Here is a 25278-nt window from a genome sequence, read left to right as displayed (position 1 = left end):
CATGTGAGAAACGTGGCATTTCGTTAGAGTAGGACCGTTAGGTTTGAATTAGTATAAATAAGGGTCTTATTATCAGGATCCAGTGTGTTCATTTTGTACAAATCACTCACAAATCACTCAAGTATCAAGTGTTAAGAGAAAGAGTTCGCTGAGAAATGTACGTATGACACCACACTTTAAATATGTTTGTATTTCTATTTACAGAATCAAAGTGTCTTTAAATATCCTCTACTTTTTCGTCTAGTCTTTCCTTTGATTCAAGTTTCTTTATTTTCTTCGATAAGTCTTTACATTCTTGCACTTTACATTTCTTTTACATTTTCGTCAAAGTTATATTTACGTTCATAACCAGTTTATTTTTAGTTGTGTACTTTGTTAGTTTATTTCGCAAGTTATTTATATGTTCATACCATAAACAAGTTTTCGAAGCAAAACAAAATACCAACGAACATGAACCAAATTCTCTCGAAAGACAACTATTTGACTATGTCCTAGGATCAATCTAGTCGATCCTGCGAGTAACCAAAGTATATTTATAGTTTGGAGGACTAGCGGTTGTTTACTGGAAATCACCGTAAACAGAGTCCACTTCTTCTTTGGTTTACCACCAGTTCGTTCATGTCTGGGCTGTGAAACTATCTTAGGATATCCATGTAACCTGTAGCATACGGCTTTTATATGGCTAAACCTTCCACAATAATAACATCTTTGATTCTTCTTTTCAGAGAACTTCTTCTGATGTTTCTGAGGATGTTGAGGCTTTTGATCTGACATCTTCTGTTTTCCTCCAGCAGAGACAAACTTCACTTCTGCCACTCTATTTTTGGCATTTCCTTGATGAGTATAACCAATGCCTTTGTTATTACCTACATTCTTCCCAATTTGAAGAATCTTATCTAGCACATTGGAGCTACTATTAAGCATTCTAACAAATTAAGTTGTATTTCCTAATTTCGACTTGAGCAATATAACCTCTCCTTTGAGTTCATAGATGATAGACAGTTGTTTCACCTTCTCATTCTGGAGTTGTGCAATAACCCTCTTCTGATCTTCAACATATTGATCAACTTTAATGCTTTTGAGGCATAACTCCTTTTAAGCTTTGGAAAGCTCCTCAAAAGTAAGCTCTTCACAATCTAATTCTTCATCACACACTCCAGATAAGGCAGTGACATGCTTGGCAGTTTCAGTGTCACTTTCAAACTCAACTTCTCACCATGATACAATCATCCCCTTTTTCTACCTCTTGAGATATGTAAGACATTCAGCGTTTATGTGTCCATATCCTTCACACTCATGGTACTAGACTCCATTTCCTTGATAGAATTGCTCTTCAGTCTTGGACTTTTTATCAGCATCTTGATTTTTGCTGATGTCGAGAGACTTATTCTTGACATTTGGTCTCGACTTCCAGTCTATCTTCTGAAAGATCTTCACCTTTGTCTTCTGAACTCTCAACATTGGACACAAATGCTAAGCTCTTCTTCTTTTCGGACTTTTCACCAAGTCCCATCTCAAAGGTTTGAAGTGATCCCATAAGATCATCAACTTTCACAGTGTTTATATCTTGGGCTTCCTCAATAGCAGTAACCTTCATGTCAAACCTCTTTGGTAGAGATCTGAGAATTTTTTTGACCAGTTTGGCATCAGACATCTTCTCGCCTAGGGCACCACAGGCATTGGAAATATCCATGATATTCATGTGAAAGTCATGAATACAGTCATCTTCTTCATTCTTAAGTTCTCAAACTTAGTGGTAAGAAGTTGAAGTCTTGACATCTTTACCTTGGAGGTTCCTTCATGTGAAGTCTTCAGGATTTCCCAAGCATCTTTGGCAACAATACAACCCCTAATCAGTCTGAAGATGTTCTTGTCCACTCCATTGAATAGGGCATTCAATGCTTTGGAATTTCCCAGGGCTTCTGTATCATATTTATCATCCCAGTCTGCCTCCTCCTTGACAGTAACATTTTTGTCCTTGTCTTTAACCTTAGGAGGACTCCAACCAACAGCTCTCCAGGCCTTGTCATCTATGGACTTAATGAAATCCACCGTGCGAGCTTTCCAATAGTCATAATTGTTCTATCAAGAATAGGTGGTATATTCAAGAACCCTCCTCTTTCCTTGTCCATTATACCTGAAAATATCTCCCTTGAATCTCACCCAGAATCATAGCAGGATTTCTGCTCTGATACCAATTAAAATTCTGGCATTCAGATTACAGATGTCATTAAGGATGTCTAGACAACGTTTTCCAAACACACACAATGACAACGTATAAAACAATGTAGTGCAAAAACTTAAAGAACACAAGTAATTGTTCACCCAGTTTAGTATAAACAATAACTACTCTGGGGGCTACCAAACTAGAGATAAGTTCACTATGATAGTATTAATTCAAAGTACTATGCAAACAATCTCTAGTTCACACGTAAATAACCTCCAGTTTACTGACTTATCACTTAATCACTACCCGTGCTATATTTCTACCTAAGACTCACATAGGTATGAGGCCCTCCTCAATCTCCCTCAATCACCATTGTGATGATCAATTACAAATATTATAAGACACACTTCCAAAACCCAATCACTCAATGCTTACAAGCTTATTAGTAAACACAAAACTTACAACTCGATGAAAACACCAACATCTTCTATCAATATGATATTATAGTGGCTCGCAATAGACAAGACTACACAAACTCTAACACAAACTACAATGTAAGTTCCACCAAATAATAGGTTTGATGTTTGTTATTTATAACAATCTTCAAGGCACTCCAGAAAACTTCCAAAATCTTCTCCATGAAGATAGGGCTCCAAATATTATATTCCTAAATATTCTCCATATTTAGTAACTAATCAATTATCTTGAAAACAGAGACAGTCTCTTATCCTTTAAATCAAGCGCCACATTGGATTGCATAATAATCCAAAATATTCCGCACTTGTACATGAACTGACTTCAACAGATCCAGCTGTAACATATCAAACGCGATGTCAAATAAAATCTACATAAGATATATTTCTTGACATGTCTTCTTCAATTGAAGTGAATGGAACATACTGTTCAACATGTTTCCATAAGTTAGTTTTACCAAACATAATGTCAATCAAAATACAGAGAATAAACATATGCTATTAACATCAAAGGACCCAAGAAGATAAGTACCAAAGGAAGAATTTAAAGTCCAGTTATGATGCAGATGATGTTACCAATAGCTGCCCTTCAAATGACACAACTAAAGAAACAATTATGTTATATTGTTTCCCTACTACAAGGGAAGAAATCACTTCACCTTATATCAACAAGAAAAAATCATTGAATTTTTTGATTTTTGGTAAGATCCATAATATTACCGTTTAATTGTTCTATTTGATTAAATCATTATTGCACAAGTTATTTAGCATTAAGTAAGTTGTGTAGGTAAGAAAGTATGTTTAATTAGTTTATATGCATGGTCTATAAAGAATATAAACTTTTAGTCAAAAGGACCGTGACTATGGAAGAACTCATACATGTTATCTTTGGTAAACTAACCCCTAGTAGATAGAAGTAAGAGATTGTTAATTTTAAAGGTATCCTTTAAAGAACATCATTGAGAGATGAAAATAAAGGAAAATAAAAATAACAAAGACAAGAGAAAGTCCAAAGGCCAAATAAAATAAAAAAAGTCAAGTCAAAGAAGTCAATTAAAAAAAGTCTATTTTAATAACGGAGTACTATATAATCATATGTGTTATGAAAATTTATGTTAGTGGATGTCCATCCATCTCCTAGTTCTTCATCTTCCTATTCCATACTTAATATGTGTTTAATATGTATGATTTTTTATCTCCCTTGAGTCCTATAAATAGAGACCCATATTACAATGTAAAGCACACTTGAAATAAGATAAGATAATATTGCTCTCTTTCTTCTCTATCTCTCTTTAATCTCTCTATTGTTTTAGTTAGTTTTATAACACGTTATCAGCACGATACTCTACAACGCGAGTCATGATATAGCCAGGTTCTACGTTATTTTCTAATCTTAATATATTTGAACCAATATAATATAATTCATGATTTTGTTACTATTTTTTTTCTTCATATAAATATGTTTATTTTTTATATATTTTATAGAGAAATTTATTTACCTTGTACAATAATATTAGATTTCTTTGATAATTCTTGTTAAATTCCAGAAGAATTTAACATTAAAGCATTTCTATATGTTTGTCCGAAATTGAATTTTAACACATAAAAGTGTTAATTTAATATTCAAACATCCCTGAAGGATTGCACAAAGAATAATTTTTCTTGACTGTTGTTTATGGAAATAATTTGTGATATGTGATATTTGTAGAACTAAAGATTATTATTATTAAACTATCTCCAAATTATTATTCAAAGATTGAGTTTAATCGAGTATTGTGTTTATCAATAATTGATGAATTTCAGAAGAATTCAAAGTTCGATAATCTTTAAAAGGTCGCATCTATAATATTATTGAATCCCAGAAGGATTTCATAATTTTTTTTTTGTATCGATCTAAAAATTCATAAATTGTAATATGCTCATTAAAATATTGTCATTCTAGAAAAATGACACAAATAATTTTAACGCATTCCAGAAGGATGGTTATATATATTTTTTAGATTATTGTATATAACAAATTATTTTTATAGTTCCTGGAGAACTTATCAAGCATCCCTGAAGGATAGAAAAATAAATTATTTTTATAGTTTTTGAAGAACTTATCCATCCCTGAAGGATAGTCAATCAAATTAATTATATGACGATATAATTTTAGTGATATAATATTGTTTGATTAAATATATTTAATTTTATAAGGGGTAATTGTTTGATAATTATATGATAATATGTTCATATGAATGTGTTTGATTAAAGTGTTTAATAATGAGATACTATTATTATATTGGTTTTGAATTATACTGGAGGTATTGAATATATTTGTATTACACAAATGAATTTGGACATAAAATGTATAATAGAAAAGCTACCGTTTTTTTTTTCTTGGGCTTGTACTACACTTATATTAGTACAACTTAAGCACATGTCATTGTAAACCATTAGTTTACAAATTACACTTAAATGTGTCGTTGGTAAAACCGGTTGGGTCATCTCGGATATAATATGATGCGAATAATTTGTATTGAAGAACCAGAAGTTTCTTCAATCCATTAAATTTTTGTGTGTTTCTAAAGGAAAATAAAAATTTGAGAAATTGCGTTTTTATGACATTAACTGTTGCATCGACTAAAAATATCATGCATATGTCTCTATTCACAACCAGAAGTTTGTGAAATTATTTTCTCACCTAATTAGACTAAGATCTTGTTTTCTAGACTTTTTTTATAGAAATTCTTGTATAAGTATCACATATATATTATTAAAATTGATATTGAATATCATGTAATATATGTTCATAAAAGAAAATGGACCCGAAGATCCATTCTTTAGACGTCTAAAGTTAATTATATGGTTGATACTTATGAGATCATCAATTCTAAATTATATATTTGAAACACCCAAAGTATGATATTAAGATATTTATTTGCATTAAGCCAACAGTATACTATATCTTAGTCCTCCCTAATGTATTCTAATATTTCTCATCTTAATGAACATTTGGATGTGTTGTGTATATTCCAATTGCTCCAATATAATACATTAAGATGAGTCATGAAAGAATATTGGAAAAATATAATTAATATGAATCTCAATTTTGAGGATATAATTTGAGCAAATAATCAAATACTTGATTTCAGCCCAGTAGGCTAATTATCACTTGATAAATTAATTTTCCCAATATTAGGGGGAGAGAATAAGCAGCTGAAATCATGAACAAGAAGTTCAAATGAACAATTTAAACTAAATTGTTGCCTTGATCCTCGTACAAATCAATATGAACCAAATGTTCACAATATTATTCATTTGCAAAGTTTATGAAATAAATTATCAGCTGATAATACTCCACTCAAAGTGGATTCTCTTATTGGATAATATAATAATGCAAATGAGTTGTTGTTGCGCCTGAAGCGTGGTATGAAAGTTGGTTCCAATGTTAAAAATCCTCTACTAAGAAAAGAAACTAAAGATGACCCAAGTGAGGATATGAAAATGCTTAGAGCACTTTGACATAATTTAATTTTCAGTTCCAGAAGAATAAATCAAGTACTTGAAATATGAAATAAAGAGATCTCGATAAATTATGTCATGGATGAAATGGAATGGAACCGAAATTGAGATAACCAAATAAAGTCAATATTGACAATGTCTTTGTATACAATATAGCGCTAAAAGTGATCAATGATAACGAGGATCATGAGTCAAAGTCTATTAAAGATTGTAAACTAAGTGAGAATTGGCCAAAATAAATATATTCAATTGAAGAAGAATTAAACTCACTTTACAAGTGACTCACTTTTGGACCTGTAGTCTGAACACCTCAAGGTGTGAAACTAATTGGATATAAATGAGTTTTTGTGAAAAAGAAAAATAAGAATGATATGAAGTCTGATTTATTGCTCAATGATTTTCACAAAGACCTAAGATAGATTTTGATAAAAACATATTCACCTGTAGTGGATTCAATCAATTTTTGATTAATTAGTCTTGTAACACATGAAGGACTTAATTTGAACATGATGGATGTAATGTCATCTTATTTATATGGTTCACTTAATAGTGACATTTACCTGAAACTCCCTGAAGGGTTCAATATACCAGAGGCACGTAATTATGGATCTCGAGAAAATTACTACATCAAATTGAACAAGTCTCTGTATGAGTTGAAAGAATCTGGATGCATGTGGTATAATCGCCTCAGTGAATATTTACTAGATGATGAATATACAAATAATTCAATTTGTACTTGTATTTTCATAAAATGATGTGGAAAAGAATTTGCAATACTAATTATCTATGTGAATGTGATACATATTATTGGAACTCCTGAAGAGCTTCCAAAAGCTATAAATTCCTTAAAGAAAGAGTTTGAGATGAATGACCTAGGAAAAACAAAAATTATGTCTAGCCTTACAAATTGAGAATTTGGACAATGGAATATTTGTACACCAGGAAGATTATATAGAAAAGTGTTGAAACACTTCTATATGGACAAATCTCATTCGTTGTCTACTCCAATGATTGTTATATCATTAGATGTAGAGAAAGATCTTTTCAGGCCTCAAGAAAATGATTACAAAATTGTTTGGTCCTGAAGTACCATATCTTAGTGCAATTGGAGCACTAATGTACCTTGCTAATTATACACATCATGATATATCATTTGCGGTCAATCTATAAGTAAGATAGAATTATTCATCTACGCGAAGAAATTGGAAAGCGGTCAACCATATACTTCATTATCTTAGAGATGTAGGTTACTTGTCAGATTCTCACAATGGTATATCAGAAAGAGGTTATTTATTTACATGTGATGGTACAACCATTTCTTGGAGATCTATGAAACAATTCATGGCAACAGCTTCATCAAATCCTGCATAACTATTAGCACTACATGAAGTCACTTCAAAGAAGACATTTTAAGCAACGACTACAAAGAATATTGTCACATATATAAATGTTTGTATGAGGGGGAGAAATACATATGTTTTGCACTCTTTTTCCCTTCACCATGGTTTTGTCCCACTGGGTTTTCCTGGTAAGGTTTTTAACGAGGCAATTCACATTCAAAGGATATTGTACTCTTTTTCCTTCACTAGAATTTTTCCCACTGGGTTTTTTCTAGTAAGGTTTTAACGAGGCATATCTTCAATGGACATCCAAGGGGGAGTGTTATGAAAATTTATGTTAGTATCCACTACTTAATATGTGTTTAATATGTATGATTTTTTATCTCCCTTGAGTCCTATAAATAGAGACCCATATTACAATGTAAAGCACACTTGAAATAAGATAAGATAATATTGCTCTCTTTCTTCTCTATCTCTCTTTAATCTCTCTATTGTTTTAGTTAGTTTTATAACAATATGGCTTTTGTTTCAGAAACTGAGCCAAAACAAATTGACGAAGCCATCATCAAATCATCAAAGAACATTGATATCTTAGTATGCCTCACTATGAAATACTACTGTCCATCTCTATAAAAAAAAGACACCAAAGATTTGCATATATTTTCCTACTCCGAATGAAGATGTTAATCTAGCCTTATTGTCATCATTATCATTCTTTCTTCTAGAATCCATATTTCTTTCCACTTCTATTCCTCAGTGGTGGAATTACTACTTCCACAATCTCCCCGCTGTCTTTAAAGATCAAGTACATCTCTTTTGCTTCGAAGTAGTTTGCATTTCTATCCATCTTTTGTACACAATTGTTATTTGCATTTTTCATATATCGTCCTATCTTTGGCTGGATGGGGTTTGATGGGGACATTGGATAAGGTTAAGAGGGGTTAGGAAGAAAGGTTAGATACTGGTGGGAATTTCTCACTCATTATTTTCTTAAAATAATTTCTCTTCCTGTGTGTTCAACTCTGCATCGTGTCTAACAAATTATTAGCATAAAACAAATTTTTTCTTAGTATTAGACAATTAAAAGGTTATATTTTTAGTGTCATTCTTTGAAAAAATGTTAAATTAAAATTATTATTTTTAAAGGAAAAGAAGGTTATATTGTAACCAAAAAAACAATGTCCCATTACAATTATTTAAAATAGTTCTCCGGAATGAAGATACAAATCCATTACAAAGCATATATAACAACAAATAAACCTCAGGCACCAAATTCAGCTGCAGATTCATAAAAAACTCAAAAACAATTTCGTATGATATGACATCACTTTACCTGAAAAAGAAAAGTAGACAACATATACTCTGAAAGTTCAAACTATTTAGTTACTCTTTTAAATATAGCCAAATTAATAAGTACAGAACATAACATAACAGCAACAGATCAAACATCAAAAGAACATCAAATATAACAAAGAGTAATCAACGAATGAATTAGGAGAATACATTGATCAATGGATTATGTAAGATGGGACAAAAAAGAGAACTCATCTCGTGTGTCTCGTTTTACATAACCATTGATCCAGATTCAATTACTCGTTTCAACCACTCACCTTCTTCAATTACCTACTTACGCATCAAATTAACATGAAAAATTGAATCTGAAGCAGTGTTCTTCTGGTAGATCGAGAGATCTGGTGGGAGACGGATTCTCTAACGTTCACGCGGGAACGTTAGAGTGACTTTAGTCACTTTTCCACCGTAGGATCTATCAACATGTTAAGATGCTTCCACGTATTTTTTCAATAAATAAAGTTAAATAAAATTCAAACAAAAAGAGGGACGAATAGAAATTGCATACACGGCCAAAGAAAATCCAGAAATCCCCAAATCCTTATCACCATCTACCGCCCCAGCCACCTAGTGCATCGGTGATACTTTTCTTTCTAATTCCGGCCGTAACTTTTTTCTTGTTGTCGCTCTGATTAACTCATTTGAATGTCTTCATCTTGTCGTTGTTGCCAGTGATACAAATAAACCATCTCAATCCAAAAAAATTATGCCGTAACACTTTCCATCATCGCCGCCGCGGAATCATCCAAGTTTGATCTCAACTCTGTCATGGTTGAGTGTTTACAGTTTTTTCTTCTGGGTTTTTCTCCATTATTCTTTGCTTGCTTGAGCTTTGAAGAGTGTTGCTTACATTTAGATGGTATTAAAGAACGTAAATTTTCCAAGCTTTCCATTTTTTAATATGCCATAATTTTCTAATTCCATTATTTAAAAAAAAAAAGGATTTCAATTGAAAAACAAGCATAATTTGTATGTTGATGGCAATGGATAAGTTAACACAGCATGCAGAGGGGCGATGGAGCTGGTGGTGATGATACTCTTTGAACTATTCAGCTTTAGTTTTTAAAAAAAATTAAAAGTGAGACACATGTCATACTATGGTACACATGATAAATCTCACGGTGGAGAAGTGACTAAAGTCACTCTAACGTTCCCGCGTGAACGTTAGAGAATCCGTCTCCGATCTGGTGTTGTTGGTGATTGATGTGACTCAGATTTAGAGATCTGACTGAATCGGTTTTGGCGATAGGCTTAGACTTAGTTTAGGTTTTCAAACGCCGATAGCTAAACAGGGTGCAATTTATAGCGATCATGTATTTTTTTTCATCTCAATTTTCAACCGCTGGACTAATCTAACGGCTTACATTTCTGCTATCGACATCACACTGCTATGGAGTTTCTTCCAAAAATATCAAAGCAGTAATTAAATTTTTATATTTATTAAAAAAGAAAACATTATACATGTTAAAAATATAATATTTCCAAAAAAAAAAATTAATTAAATGATAAAAAGAATAGTACTTGTTACCAATATTTTTTTTACAACTTAGATTTGTTAGCTATTGGCAAATTTTTCCATAATGTATAAACGTAAAATATTGATATATAATACTTTAAAACTAGTGCGTATAATGATAATTAAAATTTTCATACATATTAGTTACTCAAATTTTTTATCAAATACATTTTTAGTTTTCACTAATTTTCTACTAATATTACAGTTGCATTTAGTTTGCTAAAAAAATAGATATTGGGCAGGATAACTTTTTTTATACCTTATTTGATGCATAAACTAATCATAGCACTGGACAAAATATATGGCAAGGTACTGAACAAAAAATCATGAATTCTTGCCCGTCACTAAACTATGAAATAACTTTTTGACCCATGCACAAATTATCAAAAAACATCAAAATATATATTTTTTTACTCTGTTTCTCATTATTTAATATTTTAATTCATAAATATAATATTAATATTTTATATATCAATAAATTATATTATAATAAAAATTATATTATTTTTATTCGGTTCAACAACATATCAAACAAAGTAGTAACAAAATTTCTATTTATCATTTTTCTTCTTTTCTTATTATTTACTATTTTGATTTATAAATATCAATTTTATATATAAATAAAAAATATTTTAGTAAAAATAATATTATTTCATGTGCTGCATAAACATATTAAACAAAATAGAGTAAAAATATTCTTCTCTTCATCTTTGTCCTCCTTATTATTTAATATTTTATATATCAATAAATAATATTATAGAAAAAATTATATTACTTTATCTGGTGCATATGGTGCATAGACTTATCAAGAAAAAAATTATCTTGTGCAGTAATCATAAAACACAGTATAATACAAAAAAATTATTTTGTACTGTTCTGTCTTGTCTAGTACTATTTTGTTCAGTACTTCTTAATTTGCAAATCAAACGCACCCTAATCTAACATAGAATGTGAGAATTGGATCGAACTCTAGTGGGTCGAAGAGTTGCTTTTTGCTTCGACAGAGAATGTGTCGAAGACCTACATACTATAGTCGAAGTGTGTTTTAGTATGTGGGTGTCGAAATGCTAGGGTTGTTAGTATTTCTAATTGGGTCTGTTTGTTATGTTCAATTGTTTAAGTTAGCTTGTATCCTAAGTTGGCTTGTAATGGGTATTTGTTAAAAAGCCCATTAGTTTAGTATTTGTACCATTAGGTTTATTATAAATAACATACTAGTATCTCATCATTGTATACTGCAAATCCTAATTTAGGGTGAGAGAGTTATTTGTTATTCTTGTAACACTTGTAATCTTGAATAAAGAGAAAGTAAAGAATATCAGTTATAACCAATCCTTATTGTCCTTCTTGCTTTCCTATTGTATTCCCTATTATACTATGTTTTTGGCATAGTTTTCACAACAAATTGATGCGGTGAGCGTGGAGAAGATGCCTTCAATAAAGTATGATATTGAAAATTTCACCAGAGTGAACGATTTCGGTCTGTGGCACTTGAAGATGAAAGCCATACTTGTCCAACAAGGCTGTTTCGAAGCGTTGAAGGGAGCAAGGACTATGGACAATGCGTTAACGAAAAGAGAAAAGACAGTCATGATAGAGAAAGCCCACAGCGCAATTTTGTTGAGCCTTAGTGATAAGGTACTTCGAGAGGTATCAAAGGAGACGACAGCATCAGGGTTATGGGTGAAACTTGAAAGTTTGTACATGATCAAATCTCTGGTAAATCGATTCTACATGAAGCAAACTTTGTATTCATTCAAGATGATTGAAGACAAAGTATTGGCTGAGCAGTAGGATATGTTCAACAAGCTTTGCCTTAATCAAATGCTCACTTCAAAAAAACTCTCTTGTATGGAAGGGAGTCCCCGACCTTTGAGGAAATTCAATCAGTCATGTATTCTACGGACTTGAACGAACAAAAGGAGCATAAACTTTCGACTATTGGTGAAGGTTTGGCCGTGAAAGGAAAATTCTTGCGAAAGGATGGTATTCGACAAGAAGAAAGATAAAAGTCATCATAAGTCCTATAGTGGCGAAGCATCTGGTATTCGATGCTATCATTTTAAGAAGGAGGGTCACACAATAAAGGTATGCCCTGGACGCCTGAAAAATTATGGAGGTAAGGATAATGGCAACGCGGCCATTGTTCTAGATGATTTTAACCCATCTGATGTTCTTGTGGTTTCGAGCAGTGACTCTAATAAGGAGTGGATTATGGATTCAAGTTGCATTTGGCACATGACTTCAAACATTGTACTAATACCCGCATGGCACTGGGCACAATACCCTACTTACACATCACATAAGAGTCCTGTTGAAATATTACATGCTACCACATCATGAATATAACAAAGCAATAAAAAAACATTCCAATACTTTATCGTTTCTTTAATTTTGTTAAACTAATAATTACCGTGCATTCATTAGTCAAGTGAAAATATAAACAAAATAAATATAGAAGGAAGACCCAATTTGGTCCCTCACAAAAATTACACAACTCAAATTAGTCCCTTACAAAAAAATGACCCAATTTAATCTCTTAAAAATTTAATCGGATAACATTAGTCCTTCAGTTAATATTTTTTAAACCGATTTTTTTCATACTTTTTAAACTGTAATTGGACTGTCATGTTTGCTTTTATTTTTTATTTTTTTTCATTTTTTAAATAATAAATTAATTTTTAATTATATTTTAATTTTTAAACAATTATGAATTAATAAGAACAAAAAAATCTAAAATTGTTTTTTATATGGAATTGAACCCAGGACTTTTAACTAATATTTTAAGTCTTTACCTCTAGTTCAATGTAGATTCATGACAAATTATTCCTATGATTTTTAGTAATATTAAGTAATTTTGAATTTAAAAGAAAAAAATTACAATTTGTCCGAATTCTCAAGTCCAGATCCATTCAAGTTAAATGATAGACACTTTACAGTTAGACAGATATATTTTTAAATGATAGACACTTTGCAGTTAGACAGATATATTTCTATTGTTAATATTCTTAATAATGAATATTTAAGTTAATAATTCGGAACAAATATTTACTTATTTCAAATAGCAAACAAATAAATATTTATTAATTTTAAAAAATACAAAAAATTAAAAATAAAATTAAAAAAGGGAATGTTTGATAAAAATAGCAGTTTGATAATCTAGCTGATAGCTTATAGCTTATGAATAATGGATGATGACTTATAGCTTATAGTAGATAGTTGAGACTGATAGCTTATAAGCTAATTGAAGTGTTTGATAAAATTAACGGTTCAATTAACACTACAAGAAATACTGCAATTTGCCAGGGGCTAAACCCCACACTAAAGGCAAAAACCCCTCACAAATGCACAATTTGCGAGGGGACAGCTTCTCTAGCAAAACAGGGGGTCGCAAATCAATTACCGAGGGGATACACACTTCGCTAATTTGCCAAGGGCTAACCCCCTCGCTAAATGAAAAGTCAAAATTCTACTTTGCAGGCTACATCAATAGGCACCAGCTACCAGTCTGCGCATGGGCAGACTGCGTCAGATATTTTGCTTGGGGATAAGCCCCTCGCAAAATGTAGCCTAAATTTTTTTGCTTGGGGAAAAGCCCCTCGCAAATAGTTCATATTTTGAAAAAAAATATAATTTTCAATATCGTACATAATAATTTATATATATATATATAATATAATATAAATAATAAATTAAATTAAAACAAAATTATTATAATAATTCATATTTAAGCAAATATATTAAAAATTAAACTCCATACAAAATCACAATAATACTTAAAAATAAGTTCAAAATAATTAACACAAATTGTTCCATACAAATTAAAATAAACTTAAATATGTAAATTTAATTATTCCCCCATCTTGTTCCTCCTCTTCTTCATCAGCTCCTCCATGTCCACTAGTTCCTCCAAATCCACCACAACTCATATTTTGTGAAGCAAAAAATTGATCAAACCTTTGTGACCGCTCATTTGCAATTCGCATTGCTTCTTGATATTCCTGTGCCTGCCTCCTCATTTCTTCCTGAAATTCTCTCCTCATTTCTTCCTGTAATTCTCTTTCTCTTCTTTGCATTTCCTCCTGCATCTCTAATTGTTTTCTCTTCATCTCTTCAATTTCCAAATTTCTTGCTGCTACTTGTTGTGCTGCCTCAGTATTTGCCAAGTTTCTCACAGTTTCAAGCATTTCGGCGGTTAATATAGGTGGAGTGGATGATCCTTCTCCATCAGCATATCTCATTTTGAAATCTCTACTACGTCGCTTGATATTTTTGGAATACCCTCCAGTACAATACACTCTCCCATTTTTCTTCTTTCCACCTGAAACCTTATACCAAGTCTGAAAACCAATACTGGGGTCAACAGGATACACCGGTGGTGGTTCGGGTATTTCAGGATGCTCTGACAACTTTATGGCAAGTTCTTTATCAAAATTCTCCTATAAAAAATTAAATGTTATCATGATTCAAATAAACTATTACATATAAAAGAAATAAAACTATGTACATATAAAAGAAATAAATAAAATATCTTTGACATAAAAATAACTTACTTGAGTGATTTTTGCGCGCTCGTCAATAAACTCTCCATTTCTCTTGAGATGAGTCTCCATGTGGAGCTCATTAAGAAGTGGAGTTCTGCCTAATTCTTCACGCTAAATAAATAAAAAAAATTAATTATACATAATGAAACATTTAAATAAAAGTTTAATAAAAAATTAATAAATTTATGTACCATCCTTCGCGCAACTTCAGCCACACTAATACTTCCCGCTGCGTAGTTGCAGCCACCAACTTCAGATGCTCTATTTTTCTTTGCCTGCTCAGATATTTCCTTAAACTTATCAGAATTCCAATGATCAATAAGCTGTGGGAATATATCTTCTCCTATCCAACGTGGACGCGTCCCTTTTGCTTCCCATTTAAGTCTAACATTCCTCATGGTATCAGAAAATCGAGCACCACATTTTGTGTGAAAGTTTTCTTTAATCGCGGCCTCATCTCTAACATCCCAAACACAATGCTCCTACATTGTTGTATGAATTTAAAAATATTAAATAAAGTAGAATCATGAATATCACAAAAATTAAAAAGGAAATGTCAAAATGAATAAGTAAATTATACCTGAAATGCCTGAAACCATTTTTCCCTCTCATCTTCATGTACAGCTCCATAAGACGGCCAAAATTGTGTGTACTTCTCTTTTATAATATTTGTTATGATCGATACTGCCTGATGTGAGGGAACAATTTTAAACAACAAAATCTTGAGTTAGTATTTATTAAATAAAACTCATATTTAAAATATAATATAAAAACACAAAAACTTACGATCCTGCATCGGGATAAATGATTAGTCTGCCCTCATGATACTGAATTTTTTGAGTCGTATTTTTTTCAAAATCCGCTTCCTCTTCGTTTGCTCCTCAGCACTAGTATCTCCAGGAGCGCTGGTATCTCCAGGAGCACTGGTATCTCCAAGAGCACTGGTATCATCCTCTGAAGGAATGGGTAATGGCATGCTAGATCCACCTGTCTCCATATGCATGGGTAATGGCATGCTACCAGATCCACCTGTCCCCATATGCATGGGTAATGGCATGCTTGATCCACCTGTCTCCGTAGGAAAATATGTGGGGTAAGAGTATCCAGGAGGACAAAAAAAACCTGATCCAGGGGGCATGGATAGTAATCCAGTGAAAGATCCAGACATGGGCGGTGTAAGATGCATAGGCGGTGTAGGATGCATAGGCGGTGTAGGATGCATAGGCGGTGGAGTAGAGCGTGGCATAGGAACGAACATATCTGAGTTAGGAACCTCCTCTACAATGAATCTAGTGCGACGAGGCTTTTGTTGACCCTTACCTTTTTCATCTTTTTTGGGTGGCATTTTTTCCTGTTACACAAGATAATATTTGAAAGATAATTGCACAAGATAATATTATCAAGTTAATATTACATAAGATGATATTTGAAAGTTATTATATTACACAAGATAATATTTGAAATTTAATATTACACAAGATAATATTTAAAAGTTAATATTACACAAGATACTACTATTACACAAGATAATATGTGAAATACACAAGATAATATTACATATTCAATTTATTCATCATCATAATCTTCATTGTCTTCATCGCATCTGATATTATTGTCTTCAGACTCTCCTAGCTCTTCATGCTCTTCTTCCATAGGATTTGTTGACAACAAGATACTTGCGTCAACTTGTTGACCCTCAACTGCAGTATCACACAAACTTACAATCTCCTCTGTTTCAATTACCTCATTAACAGGTGAAATCTCATCATGTTGGTATGCAACATCTTCCATTAACTCATCAGTCTCAATGTGACCCATTGGGTTGGACTTGATTACAACACACCATTCTCGTTTCCGTGGGGTAATTGAAGGATAAGGTACATAATAAACTTGCCTAACATTATGTGCCATAATGAAAGGGTCATACTCTTTGTACTTTCTATCTCTTCGAATCTCAACAGTGTTATACTTTTTATCAATTTTTGTTCCTCTAGAAGATGGATCATACCAATCACAATAAAATAAGACAACTTTATTTTCCGAGTCCATATAATTATAAACCAACTCGTAAATATGTGTGATAACCCCATATAAGTCGTCCTCACCTCCCTCTGTAACTCCTTTTACGACTACACCACTGTTTACGGTTTTCTTCCCTACACTCCATTCCTCAGTGTGAAATTTGTAACCGTTTACAAAATATGTGTGCCATTCACTTACACGTTGACTAGGGCCTTCAGACAAATTTCGCAAATGTATTAAGTCGGGACTTAGTGTAACAGTACATGATAATTGCTGCTTAAACCATGTTGGAAAATAGGCATGTGTGTAACCAGTCGATGGTTGTTCGCCTGTGCTTTGATAATAGTAGGTACCAAATGCCCTATTTCGAAAAGAAAAAAAGGTTAGAGAAGGTAAATCTTAACCAATTAAACATATACACTTAATTTAAAATATACTTACTCAAGATATGGTTTAACTTCAACGCAGTTAATCAGCACATGAACATGAGCAGACTGCATTTCTTTTTGTGAAAGCCAATGCTCACTCTTCTTCCCTGCGGGACGGCCTGGACGACCGAAAACTGATAAGGTAAATTGACTTCTTTCACTGAAGTGAACTTCATTCCTTATGATTCTTGGAGACAACATCATATGATTGAAATAATGAGAGCAAAAATGTGATGTTTCGCGATGTATATAATGTGCACAAATTGATCCCTCAACTCGTGCCTTATTTTTAACTGATCGCTTTGAATCACCCATGAATCGTTCAAATGGATACATCCATCTATATTGAACAGGTCCACCTAGAAAAGCTTCATAAGCAAGATGCACAGGGAGATGCTCCATAGAATCAAAGAAACCTGGCGGGAATATTTGCTCCAACTTGCAAAGAATGACAGGAATATTTCGGTCCAATTTAATGATGTCGTCTACTCTTAAAGTTGAAGCACAAATGTCTTTAAAAAATTGACTGATCTCAGTAAGTGGATTAAGCACATTCTTGGGCAATGAACTGAATGCAATTGGAAGTAATCGTTCCATGAAAATATGACAATCGTGACTTTTCATTCCATGCAATTTCCCAGTGTTGGCGTCAGCACATCTTGCCAGGTTAGAAGAATAACCATCAGGCATCCTCAATTCATTTAACCACCGACATACAGCTTTTGCTTCTTGGGGAGTAAGAGTGTAACAAGCCTTGGGTTTTAATAATTTTCCGTTTGGTCGAGGTTTCAACTCCAATTCTTTTCGATTACAATAAAGTTCCATGTCTTTCCTAGCCTTCTCATTGTCTTTTGTCTTCTCATTATCCATCACCGTGTTAAGCACATTATCAAAAAAGTTCTTCTCAATATGCATAACATCAAGATTATGACGCAACAAATTATCCTTCCAGTATGGGAGGTCCCAAAAGATACTTCTTTTTGTCCAATTATGGTCAACCCCATATCCTTTAATTCTACGTGCTTCACCATAGTCTGTGAATTTTGGTAGGTCACAAACATTATTCCATACTTGAGTCGATGACAATCGAGGGGGAGGTAGATCTTTTACTTTTATTCCTTTTCTAAAAGCATCTTTATTCCTTCTAAATTCATGGTTGGTAGGTAAGAACCTACGATGACAGTCAAACCACGAACTTTTCCCACCAAAGTCCAAAGTAAACGCTTTTGTGTGATTCATGCAATGCGGACATCCCATTTTACCATGTGTACCCCATCCAGACAACATGCCATATGCAGGAAAGTCATTAATTGTCCACATCAAAGCCGCTCGCATATTAAAATTTTGTTTACGAGACACATCATAAGTCCACGCTCCCACCCACAGCCTCTTGAGATCATCAATTAAAGGTTGCAAATAAACATCGATTCCCGCCTTTGGACTCGACGGTCCCGGAATGATGCATGTCAAAAACATGTAAGGTTTCGTCATGCACATATCAGGAGGGAGATTGTACGGGGTAACAATAACTGGCCAACAAGAATATGCATTTCCTGAAAAATTATAAGGAGTGAACCCATCTGAGCATAATCCAAGTCGGACATTCCTAGGTTCAAGTGCAAATTCAGGATGAACTCTATCAAAGTGTTTCCATGCCTCGCCATCAGATGGATGTCGCATCATGCCTGAACTAATTCTGTTTGTATGGTGCCATGCCATTTGGCTTGCACTGTGCATTGATGCAAACATTCTTTGCAACCTAGGTATTATTGGTAGATAGAACATAGATTTCGCTGCAATGCGATTTTGCCTTTGGTCAACTCCTTTACTGCTAACTAAATACCTCGGACTCTCGCAAAACTTACATTCCTCCAATTCCCCATCATTTGTACCAAACTCGTTGTCATAAAACAACATGCAACCTCTAATGCAACAATCAATCTTTTTAACTTCTAATCCCAACTTCGACACCACCCTCTTTGCATCATAATAACTTGTAGGCATGTTTTCTTTCACAGGAGTCGCGTCCAACATCAATCTCGCAAAGAATTCTAAACACTGATCAGGAACATTCCAATTTGATTTCGCAGCCAAAAGTCTCACACACATTGATAGCTTAGAGTCAGAAGACCCCTCAAACAATGGTATATTTATTTCTTTCAACAGCTGATAAAACCTTTGAGCTTTCTCATTCGGGAGCTCTTCTCCATCTAAGTCTTGTGGTTCATCATACGCCACATTCACCCCTAATGCGTCAGTGAACATCTCCTCGACGAGATTAAATTGGTCCTGGCACTGCATATGTGATGAACTACTCCCTGGATCAACTCTATTTATATCTAGTTCTATATGTGTTTGACTGCTAGAAGCCTCTCTATTCATCTCCTGCATTGTTTCCCCATTAGATGTCCAAACCCAGTAATTTGGCCTAAAACCCACTCTCTCCAAGTGACGCTTCACTTCACTAGGGTCACTAATAATATTTCTGCAACCACACTTTAAACACGGACACCTTACCCCTCCTTCCCTGCGACAACATTCTTGAGCAAACGCACACGAGAGAAACGCGGCAACTCCTTCCATAAAAAGTGGTTTAAGCCCACGTCGTCCAGGAAACATTCTATCATACATCCAACTACGATAGAATTGGTAATGTTCCATACTGCACATGTGAATCATGTTTAATTATATTCAATATTTGTCTTTTTCTAAACATATTATATAAAATATATTTACGTGGTTTTAGTCCTAAAAAAATATTTGTTTTTAAAATATATTTACTTGTTTTTAGTCCTAAACATACATACTTGCTTTTAAAATATATATATAAACAAAAGCACACAAATTTGTGAGATATGAACATATATATATATATATATATATATATATATATATATATATATATATATATATATATATATATATATATATATATATATATATATATATTTATATATACTATTTATTTTTATACCGTTTTAATAAATATATTGTCTTTAAATATTTTTTAGTCCTAAAAAATATTTGTTTTTAAAATATATTTACTTGTTTTTAGTCCTAAAAATATATATACATGTGATCATATATAAACTATATACTTGTTTTTAGTCCTAAAAAAATATTTGTTTTTAAAATATATTTACTTGTTTTTAATCCTAAACATACATACTTGCTTTTAAAATATATATATATATATATATATATATATATATATATATATATATATATATATATATATATATATATATATATATATATATATATATATATATATATATATATATATATATATATATATATATATATATATATATATATATATATATATATATATATATATATATACACACACAAAAGCACACAAATTTGTTAGATATGAACACATATATACTATTTATTTATATACCGTTCTAATAAATATATTGTTTTTATATACTATTTTTTATTATATGCAATAAAATTATCTTCAATATTTATCTTTTTCTAAACATAAACTATATACTTGTTTTTAGTCCTAAAAAATATTTGTTTTTAAAATATATTTACTTGATTTTATTTGTTTATATATACTATTAATTTCAAAAGTACAAAATTTATATACTGTATTTTTATATAATAATATTAACTATACAAAATTTATATACTCTTTTTTTAAATACTTCTTCCTTTTAAACTATACATACTGATTTTAATATACTGATTTTAATATTATATACTTATTTTAAATATACTGATTATAAACTATTATATAATGATTATAAACTATTATATACTGATTTTAAACTATTATATACTTATTATTTTTAAACTATACATAGTACTGTTATAATATTATTAAGTATACATACTGTTTTTAAACTTAAATAAAAATTAGACTGTTTTTATTAATACAAAATAAAAAAGCTAATATTTTTTAAATAATATTGGTATAATATTTAAAAATCGTATTTTTTAATTAATATTTAAATAATCTTCTAAATAAATATTATAATATTTACTAACACACATAAAAATATACCAAATAAAATCTTATTTTTAATACTAAACATAAATTATATTATTTATATTGATACTATATTTAAACTATTAATTTCAAAAATCAGCAACTATAGAATTTAATTTCGAAAAAATTAAAAAAAAAATTCTAAACACATACAAAAAAAAAATCTAAAGTGTAATCTATATATAACAAACACACAGAAAATTTATATATAGCAACATACACACTATATATATATATATACACTTCTATCATAAACACATATAAAAAAGTTCATAAATTTTATATGTACCTTATTTGAAGACAACTTTGGTGTAGACTTTTAAAATTTCCTTCAAAATTTCAGAGCTTTATTCCAAGATTCTGTCTTCTAAGATTCAATTGTTGTAAAAAAAAACGAAAATTAGATTATATATGAAATCAAAAAGAATGTATACTATTGTTGAAAGTAAGTTGAGGAGAATTTTACCTTAAGTGTTGTTGAGAAGTTGAGAGGAATGGAGTTTTGAGAGAAATTGAGAGGGATGAGATTGAGAAGTTGAGGAATGAAATTGTGTTGTTAAAAGGAAGAAGAAAGATAAATAATAATGTTAAAACGGTCCAATTAATGCGCAACGGATCTAATTCAGATATCAGCGAGGGGAGACCCGTCGGTAATGAAACGGTCCAATGGGGCGTGGGGGGACCCCTCGCAAATTGTAACCTTGAAATTTGGGGACTGCACGCGCAGACTGCTAGCACAGTTGATAAGACAATACTGTCTTTTTTCCGAGGGGATACCCCTCGCTAAAATCAGCACTACTATTTCCTTGGGGATGCCCCTCGCTAAATGCTGCATTAGATGTCCACCAAATTTTCTTTTTGGCGCCACTTTATTTTGCTTGGGGTATCCCCTCGCAATGCAGATTTTGAAAACCAAAATTTCCCTCTTCTTCTATTTGCGACGGGTATCCCCTAGGTATACAAATGTTGTTTTTTTTTTGAAATTGTGGTTTGCGAGGGGCTTTACCCCAAGCAAAGTCATTTATTTGCGTGAAGATTTACCCCTGGCTAATTCTCCTGGCTATTTCAAGGATTTCTTGTAGTGTAACTTATAAATGTAAAATGACATAGAATATATTTAATATATAATTATTTTATTTTAAATTAAAATAAATTATAACGGTTAAAAGTAGATTTTAATTAAAATAATAAAGATAAAAAAGGAAGAAAAAATAATAAGCTATAAGACCTAAGCTAAAACGCTATTTAAAATAGTGTCTGAAAATAAGCTATAAGTTGATAAAATAAACTATATCTCGTGATGAAAATACCGTAAACATAAACTCAAAAATATGTCTTATCAAATAGAGCCAAAATATAAAGCCTAAATATAATTTATCAAATAAAATAAATAAATTAATATTTAATTGAATTACTATTAAACTAATTGACCACTAATAATAATAATAATAATAATAATAATAATAATAATAATAATAATAATAATAATAATAATGGTATATACCATTAAACCAAAACAAAAGGAATTATCTATTTTATTAAAAATAATAAAATAATTACAATTCTTAAAACAATTACAAATCTTAAAAATCTACTTTTAATGAAAGAAATGAAAAATCAAACTAAACTTTATTTGACAAAACAGAAGTACTAAAAATTGATGATAGGGCCCTATGGATAGAAATCAAAATAGAAGAAGGCTAGTTGAGGTACCAAATCCAACAACTGATACAGAAAAGATTCCAAAAATTTTCCAAAGACTCTTTCTAGCTGAACGATGACATTAATTTACCTAAAAAAGAAAAGTAGAAACAACAAAATCTGAATTCCAAACTATTGTTACTGTTTTCAATCTAAACATATTAACAAACAACAAGTAGAATAATCCAACACAGCAAACAGAATAGAGACTACAAAAACAGTAGGGGTTATATCATAAACATCAAAAGAACCTCAAATAACTGAGACAATAATACATAACGAATGAATTATGAGAATACCTTGATCAATGGATTATGCAAAATGAGACAAAAAAGAGGACTCCTCGTGTGTGTCTCATTTTGTATAACCCATTGATCCAGATTCAATCACTCGTTTCAACCACTTACCTTCTTCAATTACCTACTTAGGCATCCAATTAACCTGACAAATTGAATCTGAAGCAGTGTTCTACTGGTAGAGGGAGAGATCTGGTGTTGTTGGTGGTTAATGTGACTCACATTCAGAGAACTGAATCGGTTTTGTTGATAGGTTTTTAGTGTAGGTTTAGGTTTTCAAGCGGCGAAGGCGATAACTCAACAGAGAACGTGGGTGCAATTTATAGCGATGCTATATTTTTTATCACAATTTTTAACCACTAGATTAATCCAATAGCATCATTTCTGCTATATGTCTTTTAATTTCGTTTTATTATTACTTTTTATTTTGGAAGAATCTAGACTTGTGTAGAATGAATTCAATGGAAAGTAGAAATAGAAGGGAAAAAAGGTCATTTTATTGATTATTGATTTGCTTTTAATTCTATTTTATTGATTATTGATTATTGATTGGCTTTTACTCCATCCTTCTCAATTAAAATTTTCAAAATAATATACTCTTGGTTCTAAATTTAGAAAATAAATCAATTTATACCATGACATGATGTACATTTTATCCACGAATGTTCGGGTATTTGTCATCCGCACAACTCATCAAATCTATTTTCTATGATTTAGTGTGACGAAAACTTTTTTATAAACGAATTCAATTCTATGTGAAGCACAAACTAACGCTTCATTCCTCACATGTGCAAGTAGCAAGCAACATTTTCCGCTTGAATGCAATAAGAACATAGTTTGAGAAAATATGGATCATGTAAACCATTCTGACGGGAAGCACAAATAACATTCATTACTCTCATGTTTGGATAGCAAGCAATGTTTTCCGCTCGAATGCGACCTAAACATCTTTCGTTAAAACCGACCAACAAACAAGCATCTACCACCCAGAACTACGTAGCATTGACTTCCTCATTGTACTTGGGGATACGTAGGAGCAAGATTCACAATCTTATCAAACACCTTGATAAAAAAAACCTATTTTTTCCTTTCTTTATTTTTGCAAATATGTTATAATAATTAGAAGAAAACAAATACATTATGCTAATACTCTTATTTACAAAACTAATTAAACAGTTCTCATTCAGTACAACAAATATGTGAGTGCTAATATCTTCCTCAGACATAATTGACTCTCGAACTTTAATTTGGTTGCGGTGAGCATATTTTGTTATTTTTGTGTTTTATCAATTTTTTTCCTTTAAAAATAAATTTTTGTGGCGACTTCAATGAATTTCAAGTGTTCACCCGCTCAGGTATTTTTTGCACCATGACAATTGGTGACTTCACTTGGGACCCCTAGAGAGTCAAACCTTGTTTAGCTAGCTTTGCGACAAATGCTACTTGATTTTGTTTCTTCTCGTATTTTTGTATTTTGTTATTATCTTGCTTTATTATACTTTATTCATCTTTGTATATATTAATCTGTGGGATGACGATAGGTAATTTGAGTGAAGCTCTTTACCTGGGCTTTGTGCAAAACCCTAAGTTTAAACAGTGGTTGTGTAGTTTTAGCTCCCAAGGTATACACCTTGTGTGGTTAACATGAAAATTCCACCTAGAGTAGATCTTTTTTGTAAAGTTCGTCATAAAGCGGATAGCCCATTGCATGGCAGAATTTCGACTAAGGTTTGTGATTCTATGAAGCTTTTAGAATCATTTGGAGTATGGAGGTTACATAGTGTTAGTCCCCAAGGTGTACATCTTGGTTAACATAAAAACTTCACTTAGAGTATATCTTTTTCACGAAGTTTGTCATAAAATTCCTAGCCTGATGCATGACAAAATTCCGACTAAGATCGGTGACTCTAGAATCTTTTTATCAAAAACCCTAG

At 31.6% G+C, this 25278-nt stretch overlaps 2 protein-coding genes across 3 annotated transcripts; both read right to left on the bottom strand.

Moving 5' to 3' along the window:
- Positions 1–14165: 14165 nt before the first annotated feature.
- Positions 14166–21879, bottom strand: LOC131641051 (uncharacterized). 2 transcript variants are annotated; one of them, XM_058911376.1, is made up of 5 exons: positions 21814–21879; positions 21637–21711; positions 15086–15376; positions 14904–15005; positions 14166–14789 (listed from the first exon to the last, which is right to left on the bottom strand). In XM_058911376.1, the coding sequence occupies exons 3-5, from the start codon at positions 15290–15292 to the stop codon at positions 14172–14174; spliced, it is 927 nt and encodes a 308-aa protein (XP_058767359.1). In that variant the 5' UTR covers positions 15293–15376; positions 21637–21711; positions 21814–21879; the 3' UTR covers positions 14166–14171. The 2 variants fall into 2 exon arrangements, with proteins under 2 accessions (XP_058767359.1, XP_058767360.1); XM_058911377.1 differs by having other exon boundaries at positions 21637–21714; positions 21814–21876.
- Positions 16461–20023, bottom strand: LOC131641054 (uncharacterized). The gene is made up of 2 exons (XM_058911379.1): positions 17358–20023; positions 16461–17277 (listed from the first exon to the last, which is right to left on the bottom strand). Exons 1-2 carry the CDS (start codon positions 20021–20023, stop codon positions 16461–16463), a joined length of 3483 nt encoding a protein of 1160 aa, XP_058767362.1.
- Positions 21880–25278: the final 3399 nt, after the last annotated feature.

This window comes from Vicia villosa, unplaced genomic scaffold (assembly GCF_029867415.1).
Source record: "Vicia villosa cultivar HV-30 ecotype Madison, WI unplaced genomic scaffold, Vvil1.0 ctg.003487F_1_1, whole genome shotgun sequence".
Classification (NCBI taxonomy): Eukaryota; Viridiplantae; Streptophyta; class Magnoliopsida; order Fabales; family Fabaceae; genus Vicia; species Vicia villosa.
The sequence above is the reverse complement of the archived record's forward strand: the minus strand, read 5'-3'. Positions and strand labels throughout refer to the sequence as shown.